General features: G+C 39.6%; 1 protein-coding gene across 2 annotated transcripts in view; it reads right to left on the bottom strand.

The window, feature by feature from the left end:
- The window catches only part of ano8b (anoctamin 8b), a 50,174-nt gene that overhangs the window by 26,246 nt on the left and 985 nt on the right, over positions 1-22,943 (bottom strand). Inside the window, exon 1 of one of the 2 annotated variants that reach the window (XM_059341425.1) lies at positions 1,229-1,305. The exons of the other annotated variant lie outside the window; for it this stretch is intronic. Within the exon in view, the coding sequence (XP_059197408.1) occupies positions 1,229-1,295 (67 nt within the window). The 5' untranslated portion in view covers positions 1,296-1,305. Of the gene's footprint in view, positions 1-1,228; positions 1,306-22,943 lie in introns of those variants that run through there. 2 annotated transcript variants of the gene reach the window in all.

Here is a 22,943-nt window from a genome sequence, read left to right as displayed (position 1 = left end):
TTGAAAGGGGTCATTAGTAGTAAAGAGCATCATAGAATTATCACCCAACTCTGCAGTACCCTTCAGTCTGAAGGAGCCTTTTAGTCTGTCCCATTTTTGTGGATGCATTATTTCAGGGACGGATTGGATTTTGGAGGTTAAAGGTCACTGTGCATTCAATAATTCATTCACTAATTTTGACAGAATCCACACAAATGTCCAATAGGACAAAATTAAATGATGCTATTTAATATTCTAAAGGTCGAAAGTCATATTCACTGTTCTGAGACATGAGTGTTCTGCAAAAACACTTTTTCTGGCCATTATTCAAAACCATAATTTAGTAAATGAAGAGGAGATGGTGAGCTTATTTCACATTTGGTCGGATAATGAGTTGGTGAAACCAATATTGGGAGCCCACCTCAAAGCTGGGATGATTGTAGGGCTGGGAGATATGACGATATGTATTGTCAAAATTATTTGTAAAAAGGTCTATCATATATATTGTTCTATATAAGTTCTATGGCAATGTCAGAAAACCCCCCAGCTCAACTGTTGTACTATATCTGAAAATGTTTTCTTTTTTAAAATACATGATATCTGTCCATCACTGACAACTCCAAATGAATGCTTATGTTGCTAAGTGTGTCTGAAAAAAGAAACTGTTTGCTAACTCATTTGTCAAAATAAATGTATTATGTGATAATATGTCAATGTTGTATTCCACTGCCTCAAAAAGTCGATTAATGCAGCTCATATTCCAATTTTGTAGATTTGAGTCGACAAGTCTTTTGTTGCTCAGATGTTGTGTTCCTCCAGACTTAATGAGGAATGAATATTGAATATTTTAGCATCTTCTTTAACTCAGTTTTTGTTTTTTTAGCCTACTATAATGGCTGAGTTTAATTATACTGTTTTATTATGTAATTTATAATCGTATCCTTCTGTAGTGATGTTAATCTCTTTTATAATCATATTTAAACAGTGCAATCTTGTTGCTGATTTTGCTTCTAAATACAGAAAATACAGAAAAGAAATTGTAGCCATTAGAGAAGATGCCAACAAATTTAAAAGGCATTAAATCTAAGAACTCAGCTACAGTTTCTTAAAATTCAACTGAACATATTTGGCAGAAGATATTTTCTGTCAAGATTAATCACAACATGTTGAAGTAACAAACTTGTACCTGCAAACAGACCTTGACTTAGATGTAGCATTACTTTTTAAAGAATCCCTCTTCAGTACTTACAAAGAGGTTGTGACAACTTAATCTGGTTCCACACCGCTCTTCCCCTCTGAAGAACATTTTCAAACATCGCAACAGGCCGAACAGGAAAGAGAGCGAGGTATTTTTGACTTTTTAATCTCGAGTGGTACTCCTAGATACTGAAATCTGACTGGTCGCTCCAATGTGCTTTAGATGAAATGCTGCAGGCTGTGCTGCGACATGACAGCAATTCTAATGAGCCCTGTATTCATCGCTGAGGGCAACACACACAGCACACACACACACACACACACACACACACACACACACACACACACACTCCTGGAACAGCCAGCAGATTGGTTTCACCACCTCAATAATGCTTCAATTTATAAGCCCCAATCCTGAGCATGTGTTCAGATGGTTTGCATGCATTTGTGCGTTTGTTACTGTTAAACATGGATGGTGATTCATAAAGGATCCGTCAAGGCTTCACTGCGCAGACGAGGCCAGCCTGACAGGTTTGTGTCTGTATGCATAGTGTGCACGATACAAACAAACCACTTCTCAGCTTCCATGGAAAAGGCTGTTGTCACTTTCAGTGAAGTAGCTCCTTCACAGCAGCACACCTGAGACCACATCCAGCTGAGCAGAGTATTAGGCTGTTTATCAGCAGGATCATCGGGGCTTTTCAGGGTCACCGTTCATTAAAATATCTAACTCTTGTTAGATTTAACAAGTGGAATGAGATGCAATTGATTATTTTCTGATATTTTCTGTATTTAAAAATGGCAATATTCACACTTACAGGGACGTTTTATGACCATTTGGGGGAAACAGAAACAATCAACACTGATATATTACCATTAAGATTAAGAGGCTTTGTTGTCATACTCCAAAAAAATACACCAACGTTTGCATGTTAGCTTACCAATCACATTTTAAGTTGATAAAACAGTTTTGTTAGCAAACAGTTGCTTATTTACACATCTGAGCAACATTAGGAGTCATTTGAAATTCTGTTTCTGACCACCTGATTATAATAAGTCTGATATTTCCAAACTTTTGACTCTGTTTTTGGTCTCCACCAACTCCAGAAGGAGGTATACTTGCTGTTAACTACACGTTCGCATGAGCACTGCAATGCATATCCTGCGTCTGCTCTGCACATTGCCAGAAATTGATGTTCCGCGTCTACAACATGCAATACACACATGAACGTTAGGGACAGTGTAGTAGAGCGCAGAATTCAACATTTTCACAACATGCTTTATTTACATATCATCCACGTTAGCCCTGCTGTCATTTATTCTGCCATAATCTCAGATTTAACAACATAGTAATATTGGATACACATATCCTGGAGTGTTGCCATTTTTGTTATTTACCTCCTGCAAATCTGGTAGTTCTATACGGTCTGACTTCTCCGGTGTGCCCACTAGTGGAATCCTCCAGTAACGCGTGCTGCACACAGGCAAGTATGTGAACAATTCCATTCACAAGCAGCAAACAAGTGTATCTCTTGCCTGAGGCTAAGATTGTCCTTAAATTTTCATATAAGGATGCCTCAGAAAAACATATGTTGCATGAAATCACCAGAACAATTTCCGTAGGATGTTGTAGGGGGAAAAAAAACTTTGATCTAGTAGTGGTTACTTTTTAGATACTTAAATATTCCCTTATCCATTGCCAGAAGGTCTTTAATTATGAATTTAAGGGACCCATACCAGTCACTTAAAAGTGAAATCATTTGGGGTGATTGAAGAGGAAGAGTAGATACCAAGATGTACAGGGAGAACTCACTGGACAATATGAGCAGTGCACAACTTGTCAAGAGAAGTAGAGATCTGACTGTCAGTTTATTTCCAAACCTCTAGAAAACTTTAACCAGACCTTATACACCAAACTAGGAACAAACTGCTTTGCCAACAGCCCTGTAAGTGATGATTGCATTGTCATTTTTCTGTGTGGTACTTTCCTTTCCTACATCATTACGTTATTGTGTCCCTAGCAACTCTGTAGCTAGCTATCACTCTGCCTCATATATTAACACTAGCTATACTGTTTTAACTCAAAATTTTATTGACTCTTGCGGATGTTTGGCTGTTTCCTTTCTTGCCGTCTCATTAATATTTTGTGATTTTATCTACAGTTAAAACAAGATTTTTCACGCTGATCTTGTCACTTATTTGTCACTATATTTTCTGTTTGTGCGTATTTGTTGTTGGAGGCTTTATGCAATGCTCCCAAATTAACCCCTGAGCTCATGTTTGCATAAGGGAGAAACTCAAGTTTGAAACTTAAGTTTGGTCACTGGTTCTTCAGCTGTAAAATGCTCTATTTTGTTCACCAGCTAGTTGCTGACTGTGTGTCTGCTCTTTGGCACTATAGGCAGATAGTTTACTGAGCTCTTCAGCTCCCTGCTGCTACTGAAAATGATGCTGATGAGAGCAGCAAGACTGAACCAAAACAGCAAGTTGTGAGCCAGAAAACTAAACAATGAAGTCATAGAGCTCCTTAGAACTGAGGGGAACTGCACAGTCAGGTGATAATTTTCTGTGGCTTTGTCACGTTGTAAGATTTTTTTATTCTTACCTATAAGCTATACATAGTAGTTCACTGAATACACAAAACATCAGGGACCTCACCTTCTTGATTTTGAGTCACAGCCAATTATTTACAACTCCTTTGCTTCTTATTATCTCCATCTCCCCATCTGAGATTGATTTAACAGGGATAATCAATTAGCACTGATTGATTTTACCCAGTTTTTTCTCATCAGTGTTCCTCATCAACAGACTGAGGGCGTCAGATACTGTGCACATGCAGTGTGTTACGAATTTTACACTAAAAACATATAATTGTGTGTCAATGGTTGGAGTAAGAAGTTAGTTTTCTGGATCTCCTTATTACAGCCGAGTTGAGTAATCTCTGTAAATAATACCCAGGAATTACATAGAAAGGTGATCCAAAATGTCATTTATGTTGGCAAAATGAGAAAAGCTCGGAGTTTGAAAGCCCCTTTTGGCTCTGTAACAGAAAGCAGGGCACTGTTGAGCAGGTTGGCCCAGGACTAGCAGTGAGACAGATAAAGCCTGTATTACTCACGGCCATCACAGTCAGACGACTGTTTCGAGGCTCACGCTTATCAGACAGCAGCCAGGCAGGCATAACAAGCAGGATGTCTTTCTGTGATCTGAGTTGCTCTCTGAAGCATTTCTGCGGGGTGTTTATGTGTGTTTGTGCAGGTATTTGTCTATGTGTATGTGTGTGTGAGCATGAGATACAGAGTGCCAGATTAATAGGGTGTAATTCCGTTATGAAACTCACTAAAATGAAGGTCACAGACACTTCAGGAAAGACTTGATGATGCATTAACTGTCTTCACTGCCTGTGTGAGCTTGTCTGATAACTCTCTGGTCTGCATGCTTGGCTGGAGGTCAACATCGAAGATCTTACTCAGTCACGTATGGGGTTAAGTGTTGGGATCATGTTAAGCAGCTGGAACAAAAGTTTGGGTCGGGTTGAACGGTTACACATTATAGTTGGGAATGTTAATCAGGCTGTGTAAGCTGTGTATTAAGGAGATGATATTACTGAAAACACACTTAGACCCATTTTGGTTCCTGATCCCTTGCCTGGCACATATTATTACCTTCACCAACAAAGTTATGTTTTTGGTGCAGTCTGTAGATTTGTAATGAAACTTGGTGGAAGGATGAAGCATTGGCCAAAAAGAAAACATTACATTTTGTATTGGATTTGGGCATTTGAGCTGCATCTCATCTCTTTATTGTCACACAAATACTAGGAATGGCTATCAATGCGTTGCTGAAATGCCTTCAGCAATAAAATACAAAACCACTTCCCAACTCAAGAAATCAGACCATCCAAGTAGAACTTGAGTGCAACTGGTCTACACTCTCTGCATGCCATTCTAGTTTATGTCCCCTTATATATATGATGCATCTAGCAATAAATAAATAATAAATATCAAAATACATTTTAAAATTAAAAAGATGCTTTACCATCCATCAAAACACTATTTAATTTCTTCCAAAAGGAACAAAGTAGATGATTAATTTACCTATCTTTTCCTTTATTATATAAAAACTAACTACTTTATATAGATAATGCAGCAAAGCTTTGAGAGAGGGAAGCAGAAATATAGAAAACTCAACTGTGACTAAATACAACACTTTGTACTGCAAACCTACATGAGCTATAATACTCTATAACAGCATAAATAGACTATTATCTGTTTTTGAGTCCATACGTTTACATCACACCCCTGAAGAAAGTCAGAAAGAGTTAACACAAGGGGAAAATATGTCCCTCAAAGTGCTAAACTGCAAGATTCTTGCTTTTTTCTGGCAACCTCTCTGGTGATTAGCAGTAATTGCTTTAGTGTTTTGCGTAGGGGCAACTCATTGACACCCACTGCAGCTTCATACTGTACACTTAATCTGCTTCACTCCAAACAAGCTGCTTCAGGAGATGTAAAACACATCACTTTCAACAGAACAGATACTGTTTTTTCAGGAACAACACACAGTATTAGCAGTAATAGGATAATTGTAGTAATATATTAGAATGTATTATATGCATCTACTTCTTTGTGAAAGACTGGGCATAAAATTCAGTTATTTGTTTAACCAAGTCTGCAATCATGAGACAGAGACATGCTTGCTTAGTCAACACCAATGGTCTATAATTGCAGGTGTGATCATGTGATCACTTTACCTGATGATAGCCTTTCTTAGTCATTGTACACACAGAATTCAAATGAAACAAAAAAAGAATGTATGTAGAGCCATTTATGTGCAATTGATTCTTGGGTTAAAATGAGATTTTAAAAAAATGAATAAAATACTTTTCCTTTGCTGCCTGTTGTGGACCAGATATTAACAGTAGCACTTTAATGCCTCCATGCAGCACAGATGGCACATAAGCTTCCCTTTTCTCATTCTCTGAGGTCTGCAGTGCAGATTCACCACACTGATGTGATGTACTTTCAAATGCACCTCTAGAATAAGATGCCTTTGCTAAATATGCCTGGCAACAGTGTGTATTTCCTCGGAGGCTGGAGAAGAGCAGGATTTATATCTTCTCAGCAGCGAGTCATTTCGAGTCTTATTCAGCCGGTCTAACGGAGAGGAGGAAAGACTGACGCAAACACACTGCCATAATGTAATAAAAGACAGAGATATTGACAGAACTCCCAAGAGATGAGGAGGGAATGAAGCAAATAAAATAAGACAGGAAGAAAACACTTCCATTGTCACATCTTCTGAGTGAATGAAATAAATGGCCCTATTAGAACGATTACATCAGCGAGTGGGACGGAGAGCCTAATCAGGTTCAAACACCCAACAATTTTCTTTAATTAGAATAATTTCCATCCCTGGCTCTGTATGTCGCCATCCTGTACAGACGAGTCCACACCCAGCAGCCACACTGGACCATAAGGCAACACTGCTGACAGACAGAGGCCTTTCAAACCTGTTCCCAACTCCCCAAACACACACACACACACACACACACACACACACACAAATACAGACATGCAGACAGAAACAAAATCCTCACTGCATATGTACATATAGAGGGGTGCAGCCACGATACTGAGTCATCAAATCATGCAGCTGAAATGGCTGAAGTACAAAACAAATCGGACCGTTCCACCTGTGAAGATTATGTGCATCGAGCTGTGGATTCTGCAACTGCAGCCTACATGTCTTCAGGGAAAGAAGCAAGCCATAACCCACCTCTTCTCTTATCTGTCCCTTTCTCCCACTTCTCCCTCCCCCCTGCTTGCTCCAACTTCCAAACACTGACTTGCTTTATTGCTTGTCGCACTGGCCACCCCGCTGCATTCTCCCAGTGCAAGGTACACAGTCTGCATACATTTTGGCAGCGAATTGGCAAACACAAACACTCCCAATTCCACATTACATTTCTCTTTTCCACTGACAGCTGCACACACAGATGTGTTTTGGATGATATGAAAGCCCCCTCTTCCCGCTACAGCAGAGCACTCCTCCTGTCTCTTTTCACTTTCTTTCACCTCAGTCTGCTCCTCTCTTCCACACCATGGACCTCTCAGTCTCTCTCTCTCTCCTCTCTATATCTTTTTGTTGCTACCATCCCTGCCTCTTTCTCTCATCCAAATCCTCTCTCTTAGCGCCCCTGGGCAGAATCTCTCAGTCCATCCTCCTCTCCATGCCTTCTTTTTTATCTCTCTCTCAGCTCTCCTGCCTTTCCTCTCACTCAGGCTGTCTCAAGAGGTGTTTGTCATCATCATGTACACAGAGCTCCTATGGATAAAGCCTTCAAAATAGGCAGAGGGGAAGAAGAGGAGCAATGCTTGATAGTGATACAAATACACCAGAGTTAACAAAGTGCAGATGCTTCATATAGAAATCAGAGACAATGAAGCTACATATAGAAAATCAGCCAGCTAGGCTAAATATCAGCTGTGAGAAAAAGCATTTAAATGTAAATTTCAAAGGTGCAATGCCGTCAGCCTGCAATCAGGCCTGCCGCTAATTAACAAACTTCTTTCTCTAGCCATTAATAAAAACTGCTGACAGCATCTCATTTATCTAAATTACAACAGACACAAGTAAAAGTCCAAAGGAGACCAAACCATATTTTAAATTAAGAACAGCTAAAGAGAAAGCAAGATAAATGGCATATTCAAAATCGCCTACCACATACGACTGACCAATGCAGTATGAAGTACAAACTAGTTTTCAGTACGCAGTATGAAACTGTTAAACGCATTTATTTTGTAGTATGTGAGGCACCATCTGAGCTGGCCTTGGAGATGTATTTACTCCAGTGATCTTAACTGTAATGTATATTTATTCATGAACAAAATTTGAGTGTTCCAGGATTTATCATCTAACCTAGAATGTATTCATATCTATACTGTATATATCCTATGTTTTCAATACACCCTGTACTGTACTGTTTATTTATACATTTATACATACTCTGCACTTTAATGTGTTTTGCACTTATGGTTAGATGCTAAATTGCCTTTTCATGTGTCAGTAATTGTACTGTGATGAGTTATAATTGTAATTTTCAAAATCCCACTGTTGTTGTGTCACTAATTCATAGATATCAGACTAAAAATTGCCCATGGGATATATCCAAAACAAATCACATCTTGTGTTTAATGGCGACACCAGAGCCGTTGTTCTCTGCAGGGGACCATGAGCACTGACCACCCAGTGATCTTGATAGCTGCCAGTCCCTCACATCCCAAAAAAAGGCCTGAGCACATTTCAACAAATTTGTATTTTAGACAAATAACTTTGAACTGCATTTCGTGAAACAACAGCAGTAGTTTTAAGAATATCATAACTTACAGTTGTGAAGTTTCTTCTTTGCCATAGCTGACAGTTGGTGCTAACATGTTTTGAATGTATACTATAGGCTAGTAGTCTGGTCTCATGCATACTGAATTTTTTTCCAAAACAGCAATACTTCCGGGTATTTTTTGGCAAACTGCAGATTTTGTTTGTTTTTGTTTCTTTTGTTTACACACTACATGCTACATTTTGGCCAAATCAGTACGTTTGCGATTTTGAATTCAGCCCAAGAGTCCACAGCAACATTTGCAGTTCTGTGAGGACAGCAGTGCTTTGAGCTCTAAATGCAGCGAGCCATATTGGCCATGTTTCCGCCTGGTTGGGCTACTTTTGATTTCACTGAGCTGGCAAAAAATTGCGCTGGGCTGCTGTTATCAACATTTGGTAAGGTTTGGAAAATATTGGGAAAATAATAAAACCAGACAAGCTGTCATTTCATGGTCAAAAACACAGATACTTCTTTGTACCCACTCACCCATATAACTGTCTCATTTAATTTGAGAAATATTTGATTGTCATCAGTTGTATTGGATTGTTGTTAGGGGTAAGGGAGGAACTTCTTACCTCGATGTCATCAATCATGATTGACATTTATTGTGGTGGCACCACGATGCCAGAGGTGCATTAAGAAATTAGTAACATTTGGTTGTCTGACTGCCTTCACTGCACTTATTGTTCTGAGGCACATAGAGTGTGGTGCTGTGACTAATGCTATATTCCAACAGTACTCTGAATTTACAAGCACTCCAGTTTGTGCCAGGGTGCGGTCAGGCGGAATGATTTACGAATGCACCCATTGCTGTACCGGAGCCATGCTGCTAAAGTGGCTAAAAACACCACGTGAGAGACCGGTTCCGACATAGAAGAACCTGTTTCTGATGTAACTGAGATTAGGACTGTCTGTCATCAGGAGGAAGATAGGAGGGGTCTGTTCCACCTTTGTGACAAATGGGATAAAGTTGTCGGAACAACTCTGGTTCCCTCATTAACGGGCGCAGGGAGGATAATAGGGATTCGTCCTTGGCCTCAAAATAACAATGATTACATGTGATACTGGAGCCAAACTTGGCTGCGAGCCAAGAGAGGGACCATGCAGGAAGAAAAGAGCCACAGTGCTCACACAGCAGAATAGTTAAGGTATCACTTCCCCCCCTCCCCCCCCCCCCATCCCATCTTCTTTCTTTCCTTTACATCACTTTTTGTCCCTGCTTCTCACTTCATCTGCCTCCCTCATTTCCCATTCTCTCTTTCTGCCAAGTCGGCTAATCAGTGGGTCATTCTGGATTAACCGGTTAATTTGGGTGAGCTACCTCAGTGAAGAAGCAATGAGGTGAGGATTGAGCTGTCATACCTGCTATAAAGCTCAGGTTACATGAGGAGAATGATACAGTCTATTATTCAGTCAGGTAACAATCATGAAGGGAAGCCAGTGTCGAATCCCTTTCATGCAGTCGATGCAGACTACTCTTTCAGACGACCACAGACTGGTTATCTAACAGGCTGAATTGAGCATTGTCAAGGGGGGGGATTACGAATTATGAATAAGCGAGTGGTGATGATGAATGTAGTGGAGTGAATTGCAGCCTTTGTGGAGCAAACAGACCTCCTTGTTGAGCAGTGGGCTACTGCCAAAGTGGAGGGAGGGATTTCTGATTACCACACAGCACAAAGGGACGTGGATTACACACAGCAACAATGCAAACACCAGCTAGTGATAATTTCTGTGTTGTATGGAGAAGGTTAGGAGTCACTGCAGCCACAGGGCATATGTGGAAGTTACCAGGTGGATATTCAGATACAGCATGGCCAAAAACCTTGAAAAAAATTTAAATGTAGATGGAATAGATAATATAGTCCTTAAGAAATATGTGTATTTGCTTTAATGTAGTTAGTTCAGAAGAGATAGATGCAGATTTCAACCACAAAACATTGGGAATGTTTTTTTTTTTTCCTAATGTGGCGAAAGAATGCCTATATTCTGTCTCTGATTGGCTTAGTCTGATATTCTTACCCTAACCTTGACCCATCATACTCCTCATGCTAAGCCTATCAGCCATCACCATTCGGGTGTTGGAATCTAGCATCTACCATCATAATATTCATACTGCTCTTAAGTCTGTGGGTCTAAATTAAGCTGGAGCCTTGATTTTGCCATGGAAGCTTTAGCTAGAATTTCTGACTGTAACCTTTACCCATCACACTCCTCATGCCTAAACCTATCTTAGCCATTCATTCAGTGGTTGGGATCTAGCATCTACCATCAGAATATTAAATGAACCTGGAGCCTTGAGTTTGCAGTTTTAGCTGTCACCATCTTGATCTTGGAGCCAGAACTTGCCTTGTTAAGAAGGACAGTAGGATATTAATATGTAATTTCTCTGAATGTGAGCACTTATTGGTGAACTAACGCCTCTTATCGCACTTATCCCACTATAGCTTGATTGTTTCCCTTTTTCTGTAAGTCACTTTGGATAAAAGCGCCTGCTAAATGACTTAATGTAAATGTAAAACCATTCTGTATTGACTCAAAAACAGCGATTGAGATAATAAACTAAATTGGAAAAGGTTTACTGAGATAAAAAATAAAGTTAGAAGTAGAGTATTTTTCTCATAGACTTCTATTATTTTTTCAGACCCAGAGGTTGCCTCTTGAGAGAAAAACAAACATATTACAGTTTAATTAATTTGCTTTAAAGGTGTTGCTAGGCAGATTTGTTACCTTCCAACAGAGCCATGCTAGCTGTTTCCCCCAGTCTTTTCTGCTAAGCTAACCGGTTGCAGCTTCATTTTGAAAACCGCCATAAAAGCTGTTCCAATCTCAAAATACACAACCTATTATTCCAAAATAAATGTGCATTTATTTTACTTTCAACGTTTTACCTAAAGGTATGGAGGGGGGCCCGCTGCACTGAACTGCAAATTTAATCACTATGACACAAAGAGTTTTCCCATTCGGAGCACAGTGAGGGTCATATGGAGGACCTAACAACTCAGGCGTTCAGAGAAAACAGACTCATGCATATTTAAGGAGCTTTAACAGAGGGCATTAGTGTCTAATGTAGGGACTGTTACTGTACATCTGACTGACTGTACCAGACTTAAACCTGGCAACCTTTTTGTCTGGGAAAGTTGTTTAGCAGCGGGTTAATTGGATTATGGAAAGGAATAAAAAGAGGAGATTGCTTTCATCAAAATTGGGGGGATTCAGTTTGTGCCAGTGTCTTGGGAGTTCTTTCATAATTATAATCATTAGATAATCAGCCACTCTAATGTAGTGAGACGTTTCAATAAAGTCAGGCAAACTGGGTATTTCTATTCACGACAGAAATTATGCGGGGCACTGTGGCAATAGAGCAAGAAAGGATAATAAAAGAGTGAATTTAGAGACAAGCTACTGTAGCAGTGAGTCAGTCAGTCTGATGGCTGTGGATTAACCGATCTGTATGATGGTACGATATTCTATTCTTGGACAGGAAAGACGGGAGGGAGGCTCTGAGTCCAATCAATACCCAGAGGAACCAGTGATTATTGTACATTACTACACCATTCCTCCCACTTCCTTTCCTGCAGAATGACAAGCAGAGGAAGACATCTTTAATGACTTAGTTGGCTTTGATTTCTTGTGCCTTTCAAAAAGGAGATTGAGGAAGGTCTATGAAGCATTTCATTCTGATTTATTTAGCTCAAGAGTTTCTGCAGAGACATGTTACACATGTTGTACTGTAGAAGCAGCACAGGAACTGTAATATGGATGTTTTATTAAAATATCGAATGCCTGGTCCATCTGAAACGACAGCAGGACTGAGCAAATTTAACTGATTTTACAGTTTTTCATAGTCGCTGCATCTTTAAATTGGTGACGCCTCCTCTGTTTCAAAAAGAGGCGGATTAATGACTTATCTATGTGAATGGAGACCGTCCTACTCCAAGACCTTCACACAAACAACAGGCTGTGACTCATATGCTTCAATAAACACTGATCAGGAGGAAAGCAGAAAAAAACTGGAGATATTTCACTCGCAGATGCAAATACGGATGTTACCGCTGTGGCAGTGCGGCTTATTTTCCTTGACAGCCAATTTCGTCAGGCATTATCAGAAACACTGCACAATTGCATCCTTCTCATAGCAATTTTTGAGGATATTGACAGGAGTAAAGACTGCAGCAAGCAGAACACAGTGCACCAGAATCATCATTCTCTCATCATATGACAAAAAGGTGTCTAGCCAACAAAACAGCCATGTTGCAGCAGACGGGATGGAGAGTACGTGTTCTTTTAAACGTGATGGTGTGGACTGAGCAGTAAACAAAAAGAGGAGAAAAAAGAAAACAGAGGGGTGAATGCAGAGGAAATATATGAGACAGGAGCTGAATAAAAGCCTGTACTTTACTACTGAAGGCTTTCATCAGTTAACATTGACAATGTGCAAATATACCAGCTGGAACAGCATGTTCCCCCTTGGTTGTGAAAAGACTTTCACCACATTCAAATTCTGATTAAAGGCAGGGGTCAGAATCGTACTGGACTCTTCAGATGAAGAACAAAAGATACAAAACAAAACAAAACAAAAAGGAGAAGAGTCAAAACTACCTCAGTACTAATCACACACTCCAACCTCTTCAACCCCCCCCCGTCACCCTTCAGTGCAAGCAATGCCGAACAGCCGAGCTTTGTTTAAACCAACCAAACTTTTGTTTAGAGGAGATCCCAAAGCTCCCACAGATGCCAGGCTGAATTATGGGAAACTATGTGTAAAATGATGCTCAAGACATCAAGAATATTTCCACTTGATGGAGTCTGGAGTTTAGATACTTCACTCAGTGTAAATATCAAGTGGCTCATAAGGAGGACCAGAATAAGCTGACACTGAATTTATATAGCACCTGAAAGCTTCTTCAGCTTAATGTAGATGAAATGCTGGAAATTAAGTGCTAATCCAAGGTCTAACAGGCTTCTTCAATCTTTTTAGCAACATCACTTATGCCATTATTAAAGTAGGTTCAATGTTATTAAAAACTAGACCATCACACAGTTGAGTCAACCAGCCAAGTAGTAGTTTACATCCATGTCTGTCCAGACCATAGACAGTGTAAAGGGTTCGGACTTATGTAGCCAAGACAGTAATCAATGCTTCAAAACTGGATGTTGCTTCAAAGAAACTTTAAATTCTAAAAACTGGATTCTTAACCATCTTCAACCCCGCAGCTCATAAGATCGAAACAATCGCCACAGTTTCAACGTGGCAACCAAGATTAATGTCAGCAATTCAGTGTCCGACCAAATATCTCACCTTCTGTCCCAGCTGTGAATTGTTATAGTTTGAACTCAAGGTTTAAGGGAACTAAATGTAATTTATGTTGTTAAGTTCAAAGTAGTTTAAATCAACATGCTAAAACATGCTATTTACATTATTTCCATGAAATATGTGAGGAAATATTGCCTGCTGTCTGCAATTCAGTATTAGTATTTGTGTTAACCTGAAAAGTTTTATTTTGAAAGCAGAAAGTAATATGTTGAGTTGTTGGTAGAAAAAAATCTTTATTGTAAAACTGCAGCATATTGGAAAGCAAATTTTCCCTTTGGTTATTATTTGAAGGTTCTTCTACACAACAGTTCCTGAGTTATGGTGTTGAAAAATGGGTTGAAAAGTGTTTTTCCAAAATATGTCACAGCGAAGATGACCTTTGACCTTTGGATATCAAATGGCATCGCTTTATCATTTCATCCAACTAGACATTTTGTGTAAGATGTGTCATGATTAGCAAATGTTTTCTTCAGTTATGGCCAAAAACACATTTAGTGAGGTCACAGAGACGATGAGCTTTGACCTCCAGAATGTTCTCAGTTCCTCTGTGAGTCCAAGTGAATGTTTGTGCCAAATTTGAAGGAATTCCCTCAAGGCGTTCTGGAGATAGATTGTGTTCATAAGAATGGGAGGACAACCTGACTCCTTAATGCCTCTGGCCACAGCAGCTAAAGAGAGCAAAAACAGAACTAAAAGAGAGTGAATATTTGACTTACACCAAAGGATTTAGTACGCTTTGTATACGTGTTATGTGACATTGATACTTGATGATGTAATAGCTCAAACTATAGGATGCTTAGTCCTTGGCTCCACAGCCATGTTTTTGAAGGTTAATGGTGCTGACATTACAGGAAGCCCAACAAGGGCTTATAAAAATAATGCAGTGCCGTGGTGACAGATGTTGCTTCCGGCAAGCATTGTGTGAGAAGCGATTTACTTAAACCTATCCTCTACATCAACAAGGAAAACTAATTAAAAAGGAAAGACAGAAAAGGGGAAATGCCTAATTTTGATGCAAGATGCATTGAGGTGAAATCTCAGAGGAGAGCCCTCTGCCAAGCTCATATCTGTCATCTACAGCTGTGGGCTCTATGCTAATATATGTAGTTTTTTCCATTAGAGAGCAGCGCATAAGTTACTTTCTCTGAACACTTCAGTCGGAGATAAACGCGGTAGAGGCTGATGAGCTCTGATTCTGTTCCTTGCACTTAACAAGTGCCCTTTCCTGCCCTGCACCATTACCAAACAAGACAAACATGCAGAGCTACGCAGGAAAAAAGGGGGAAGATTAGCACTTCTCTACCTATCATACAAATGTAAAAATTTCACAGCTACATAAAACAAGTCACAAGAGGAAAACAGCTATAATAAAAATGACAAAGACATACATTTCAGACTGGCTAAGCTTTAAGATTCCCTTGCTTCCCATTGACTGGCTCTGTGCGAACACTGACTTGGATAAAATGTCTACTTATTTGCTGCTGGAGGAAGAGCTTTTCTCCCCCATGTGTTGTACGTTACACTTTCATAGCCCTTTAGCCTTCTCCAGGGGCTGCAGAGTGGCTAATGTGGAGCAATTCCCCACGACTGAGGCTAAAAACAGCATTCTTCACTATGGTCATTGTGTTTCTCCTGGCTTTGCTTAGCAACTACCAAAGAAAAAGAGCAGGCCTAGTCAGTACAGCCAGGGAGGATAAAGGACAGGGTGACCAAACGCACTTCAATCCTACTTTTCCCTTCAGTAATGCATACCAGTTACACACAGGAGGAGGCTGGTTATTGACTCTGCTTTGATCCCAGAGAATGGAGCCTAAACTCACCGATAAGGTCTCTGCGACATGTCACTGCTTCCACATGAGGCAGCTGGAGACAGGCGGCACCAGCAGCACCCGCTCTGTGCTTGGAGTGCATTAAGCTCTGGAGTGTGCATTATCATTTTCTGCTTACAGTTTGATAATCTTCACGGCTATAAATGGAAAAGTGTGAATTTCCAGAGAGCATGAATGGGGATTTAGAAGTTGGTTGGCTAGAGGCAAAGATGCATTATGGGTGATATGATTAAGCCATTAAAAACTTGAGAATCTAGGTCATGAGAATCACCACTGGCAAGACAGATGGTTTATCACAACTCTGGGACAGAAACTTCCTAAAACATACTGCATCTAATGGCTCTGGATGCAGGTATCTACCCAGCAGTTACAGGGGGGTGCCGTCTCCTGAAGGTGATTGATAGTGCAGGTGGGACATGTGTGGGATCATCTCTACATTTACAAAAACAAGCCAACACGAATCGGGTAACAAAAAGACGCACAAGCTGTTGGCCGGAGGGTGCGGCCACACTGATCCGTCACTAAACGGATATAAATTCAACAGAGCGTGCTGCTGGTGGTTTGTTTAAGAATTTAGTTGATGCAAGAAACAAAATACTGTTTAAACACATGATCGAAACTCTGAAACATATCAACTATTTGTTCTTTTCTGTCCCTTAAAATCTGTCAAATAAGGTAGCATCATCAGCTCTGTGCAACAAACAGACCATCCTCAGTAAAAAGGGCATTAACCAAACACAAAGACAAAAAATATCAGCCAAGGTCACCTGGCTTTTCAAGAAGGCTCTTCTGTAAAATATGAGATCGATTGCAGTACCTGGACTCAGAGAAGTCATACTGTCTTTCCCAAAATGTACAATCTGATTACCACACTGTAAAACTAATCTTTTATCTCAGCTAACATTAAGGCAAGGACACTAAAAACTGAGTCAACTGCCCACCATGACAGAATGACTATAACTGAAACAGGGAATTATATAACCTGTATTAAAGGGAAACTTTTCTGGTCCAGTATTAAGTGGGAATACTGTAACCAGCCACTGCAAAACAATGTTTATGTTGCAGTTTCAGAACCATTACACCTCTTCAGCTAAATGTTCAGCCATGACATTGAAAATATTTTAAATAACCCAAAGCTATGTTTTATGTTCTGCCACACTTCCTGCACTTCTCTTTCCAAATCTCTCACTCATGTTTTTTACTGTTCTATGCCGGCAACCAGTCATCTGTGAGTTTTCAGAACGAGACTTCTCCTTGAGCGAGACTTGGTTAGACACAATAACGAACAAACCAGATCAAGCGAAAGGTAAAGAGAAAGTTCCTCTGAATGGTCCACTTAAAATAATAATATGAGACTGTCAGTGGCAAAAACAAACACTTTTTGTGGATTTGTATTGATGGTGCATATTTTGATTGAAGGATTAATTTGCAGCTGCTTAATATTGGACCAAAAATTCAAAGTCAACTTTATTGTCAATTTTCCATATGTACAAGACACAGAGACTGAAATAAATAATTTTTAAATATTTTTATTTTAGTGATTTATATTATATAATAATATATATTTACACCTTTTGCTTCTATTTTTGCTGCTTTGGCAGGTTAATTTCCCTGTTGTGGGATCAATAAAGTATAATCTAATCTAATCTAATAATGTTTGTCACAGTCCCACGGTGTGTAAGAAAAAAAAAAGATAAATAAATTAAGGATAAGAACATGAAATGTGTAAAATATACAGTAAAACAATTGTTGACCCCATTAGTAATTAAGACACAAAAATGGGGGAAATAATATCCAGGTTGAAAAAAACCTTTAAATGTGAATCAACACATAAATCTGATTTATGATCCGCTTAATACAGTAAGGTCAGTATCGGATTGATGGGTCCCTAATCCTCACAATGATGAATCTTGTGTTTCCTGCAGCAGGAGGTTGAGTTTGGCTAGTCTGCATGAACACATTCAGCCACTATGCCTGAAAATAGACCATGAAATGAGTACCAGCCACACAAACGGCATCTGTTAAAATGATGCAGGCGCTAACTGCAGTGTTTACCTTCATCTGACCAGCACCGACTTCACTGTAACGATCTTAATTACGAGGCAAGCTGCTCGTAATAAACGTGAAGTGTTATCACAGTAAGGAGCCAGCTACTTAATTTTCATAGTTAGCCTGATGGTCTGCTTAATTCTACCATGAAGTATCTGCCCCCATCAAGAGCTGGTTCACCAAAGTAATCTGTCAGTTGTGTGTTTGACCGAGCAGGTGAGGTTAATAAAGCTCCAGCATTACCAGCATCAAGGTCACCCCACATAGAGGCGATTTCCTCGCTCTCTAATGCAACTAATGTGCAGCTCAATACCTTCTCCAGAGGGGGAGAGAGGAAGGAGAACAGGAAATATATCTCTGTGGAGCATGCAATGAGTAAGAGTGAGATGAGCAAAGAGATGCAGAGAGTGAGAGGCATTAAGTTCGGAGTCATTAGGCACAACACACTGCTGTCATTATATCACACTGCATTACATTCATCAGCTCCTTCATTAATGAAGCTGTGGGAGGGCACAAAACCAATGGCTCAGTCTGTCTGCTGCAGTGACAAACAGCTCTTCTTCTGGGAAGTTCAGCGAGGGTGATGATTTTTTCCTCTCAACACTGCCCTGCCTTACACTGCTGTATTTAAAGCAACCTGTGTGACACTGAACCTGACTAAATCTGTCTGAAGCGAAGCCGAGGTATTCTGCTCGCTTAAGAGGCAGAGAGAGAGCGAGCGGAGGCCTGGCCAAGAGTCTGTAGATGAGTGCAGAACCCTGCTTAATACATTTTCCTCATGCATTCTGCAGACTGTAAAGTGCACATAATAATGCCAAGCGAGTTTAACAAGTTTACATAGATGAAAATGGACCCTTCAGATCTCACCATTGCCTCAATATCAGCCCAAAGCATGAGTGGAAAAAAAGACTATCTAGATGGCAAAAAAAAGAAGAAGATATCTTTATCTTGGCTCAGACCACTGCACCTGTACCAATACCAAGGTTAATGAAAGTGTACTGAAAGGAAAAAATAATCAACGTAAAGACAGTTTTTAAACTGATGGGCCACTGTAATTATTTAAGATTACCATTGTGATGAGGTGCTTTACTTATTTAGTTGTCAATCTTGGTATTTTTATCCTATTTAGTTTAACTTTCTTGTATTTTTTTATCTTTTAGACACCCCTATGTGGGTGCACATTGGGGGTGTAGGAAAAGGTGTTTTGTGTTACTGCATCAACTCTCAAAAGCAATATTGATTTTTAAACAATAATTTACATGCAAAAATGTGTAACAAACAGATTGCATAAGAAGTAGACCTATGATATTAGACATTACAGTGACTGTGTTACATGCAAATGCAGATTCCACTGTTCTGATTGCATTAAAAAGTAAACTTTTCTTATATTTTATGACGTGAGAGCTATTTAATTTAGTGAAACAGTTTAAAAAAGCAAAGAAATAAAACCAGTTCATGATGCAGACTGTCCTGTAATAGTGTGACAAAAAATTGTAATTACTGCATATTCCAAAATGGGCAATTATAGTCACAGCTGTTGTGAAGGATACACATGCATGTGGGTTCATTAATTACTGAAGTATTTTGGACACTGTTCTGATGAGAGAAACTACTCAGTTGTCATCTCCACAAAGCCTCATTAAGCCCCAAGTTTCATGAACCCACAACCAAAAAACTTTGTGTGAATTAAACCTGAAGATAAAAATACAGAATAAAAGTAAAAAATTGTCCAATAGAGGTAGGTCAAATTCCACAGTTTTTTTGGGAAAGTATTATTCAGAGACAAAATATTGCAGGCTGAAACCCATTATCATCATGTCTTTTTCTAATATAAGGATGAATCTCACTGTATATCCTATCAAATGTCCTAAATCCTAAACCCCTGTGCTGGCTGATTGGGCGACCACAAATTACATGACCTGATTTCCATAACACAGAATCTTATCAACACTGGCCTCAGAGGGAACGCAAACTAATTGGTGCGACTTTTACGTTGCATTTTCTAATGATGGCCGCTTAATTAATCTTTGAAACGCTGGCTTGTGAGTGTTGGAGCTACAAAGGAAGATGACTGAGAGGATCAAAGTCATTCCAGTCTACTGTGGAGGGATTAGGAAAATGTGGTGGAGGCATGGAGACAATCAAGCATCCAAGCCTCCAGTGAGGAAAATCCTTCCAGGCTGCAACCAAAATCTCAACTGGAGAAATTACCCTGACTGTGCTAGCTGACTGACACTGACACGTTTGAGGGCGGTTATGTGATATCATGCTAATCCCACTGAAGTCCCAAAAGCCAATCCTGCTGCCTCATGACCCATGCAGGGGAATATACTCTACAGGCAAGTGGGGACCAGAGGTTTTGTGAAGGCCAGACGGTGGTCACTGCTCATTACATTTCCAACACACATCCAACCTTTCATTATTGTTAACAACAAACTGTGATTTAAGTATTTTATTGTTTGGGATGCATGTGGTCTTCAGTATAAGTTTACACATTTTACCATCCCTACGGCTTTATGGAGTCACTGTCAGACACAATATTCTCCAAAAAAGAACAAAAACAGGCAGGAGGCGCTGCATGGATTTGACAGCAATTTAACACAGAGCAGGTGGTCCTGATGGATGGGGAGAAAATATTCTGCCCACAAAAAGAAAAAATGTATTCCCCTAAAAAAGTACAGTGGATACAGGATCTGTTTTCCTTTTTATTTATTTTTGGTTTTTGATGGGGGTTCTTTTACTTCAGTATCAGTTCAGTACTTCTTCAAGAAAACATCTTCATTAACTGTTATCTGTGACATCAAACTATACAAAGAATATTTGTGTATCCTTCACATATCTCCAGATGTACTTAAATATTCTATTATAATGCAGGATATCTATGGAAGAGACAATAATATTAGCCCAGGTAACAAGCTTTCCCTGTGGAGATTATACTATAATAATGCATCATATTTTAATTGTTATACTTTTTGAGTAAAATCTGAATATGCAAAAGAGCCAATAACATTTCTCTGTCAGGTTAATGTAGTAGTACAATGGTTTCCTCTCAAGCAGAATTATACATTGAGTAAGTAGCATACAGTGGAGTTGCATGTCATTTTTTGACAAAATTTTTTTTTTGCCTAAATCTTCTCATGATGCTGGCCACCTCTGGTGAAATCTCCAGAAAAACCTGAAAAAATGAGTCAGGCCATTATGTAAAGAGGGAAATTGATATTTGTTTTAGTGCTTTGGGGGTCTTTTGTAATTTATTTCAAGGTACAATAGGTTCAGACAGTATAATCATTTTACATTTTTCTTATCTGCTGTTTAGGGCTGTTTAGGGCTCTTTTAGTTGGGGAGACCAGGCAGTTGCCTTCCTTCCTGAATGGTGCAAAGGTCTGTCCCTGGTGTTTTTCCGGAGTGTATTTCACTGGTGTTTCTGAGTAGCTGCAGCTTGTGTGTGTGACGTCACTATATCATGGCAGGTGTTTTGCTCAGGACCGAGAGAAGCGCAGTGTATAGTGTGAAGTTGTTTGTATGAGTGGTTCTTAAAAAAAAGAGAACAGGCATGTTTTGAACCTGTTGTTATTTCATTGAATGGTTACAGGTCTAATGAGGGAACAGCATGTGGCTGTGAAGATTCACACATGAACGATCGAAGCTTGTATTTACACTATTCACTGTGTGTGAGTACCCTGCAGTCACTGTGCAGTGGTCTTGTTTGTAATATGTAGCCACTATGATTTTTAACTGTTGTGCTTTGTAAAAGCAGCTTTGATTTGATTTTTCGGTGGGGGAATTTATTCCTTCTCTTGTGGACATAATATTACCCAACTTAATAATGGGCTTAAACACAGTCTCTCAAGCCTACTTCTGTCTAAAAAAACACCAAGAATAAACCTGTATGTAGGGCTGAGTATTGTTTAGCTTCTACAGTTATAAAATACCTGAGTTTTCTGTGTTGAAACCCAAGCAGTAGCTTATCTGTACCCTAGTTTAAGTAATATAAACATGTTTTTTTTCTACAAACCCTTAACTTCTTTTTGCAAAATAGGCCAATGTTTCCATGCCAAACTTCTGCTTTCAGATCAGGAACTACATGATCAAAGAACAAGGAAACAAATTTCAAATCTGGCGAGGCATCAATACCACTTCTCAGTACTTTACAGTTCTGGATGCTACAGAAACATGTTTAGTTTTGATCGCTGTATTATATGTATTATGTATATTTATTGAAGCTTTGTGATCAGTAAACTTTTATATGAGCAGATGTTTGCCACCTGCCTCTACCCTGACCCTGTTTAGAGTCCCAGTCCTCCTCTTTACTCCCAGTACTGCTTCTAGCTAATGAAATAACTGGAAAATTGAAGTAATCTTCACTTTACGGACACTCAAACCCAACTAGTGGATTAAAACACAGACTCCCAAACCTTCTCATGTCTTAAAAAAACCTGAGTAGGGCTGAGTATCATTTGAATTCAAATTCTACAGTGATACTATACCTACGTATTTGGTACTGATACACAAACAATACCTCATCAATACCCTAGTTTATGAAAAAGGAATATTTTTAAACCCTTTTCTCCACTTACAATTGGCATACTCTTGGGACTATCTGATCAAAGATTAAGGAGACAAGATTACAAATCTGACCAGCATCAGATGCCAGCTTTCAGTACTTGACAGTTTTGGATTCTTGCAACAACAGATACATGTCAGACAGCAACAAAAAAGATAGTTTTGATACCCAGCCCTATGCATTTATGTCCACTGATGTCCATTTATTAAGGGTCTGGTACCAGTAAATTCTTATGAGTGACAGGTTTGGACCCCCATTCCACCTCATAACTCAGAGTACTGCTTCTAGCTAATGAAGTAAGTGTAAAATCTTCACTCTATTGACCCTCATACCCTCCTGTAAACCATTCAAGGACCAAAGGTGGCACCGCTTTGTGCATCAGGCTGCTCTTCCAGTCAGCGGCTCAGGTTACCTCGACCAAGTGTGGAAAGGAGCGCTCATCGGCTGACAGCCCACTGCTCTACTGCATCACTCTGCAGCAGTACTAGAAGGGAGCACAGAGGCAGTCTCTCCCTGCAGCCCGCACACAGGAAAATAACCCTGGCTCGACAGCTGAGGCTCTCTACCCGGGCTAATATTGTGTTCTGTTCCAAAAATAGCTACACTTGCAATACTCGCTACAATTTG

This window comes from Centropristis striata, chromosome 9, assembly GCF_030273125.1.
Source record: "Centropristis striata isolate RG_2023a ecotype Rhode Island chromosome 9, C.striata_1.0, whole genome shotgun sequence".
NCBI lineage: Eukaryota > Metazoa > Chordata > Actinopteri > Perciformes > Serranidae > Centropristis > Centropristis striata.
Note: the sequence above shows the minus strand (reverse complement) of the source record. Positions and strands in the feature narration are given on the sequence as shown.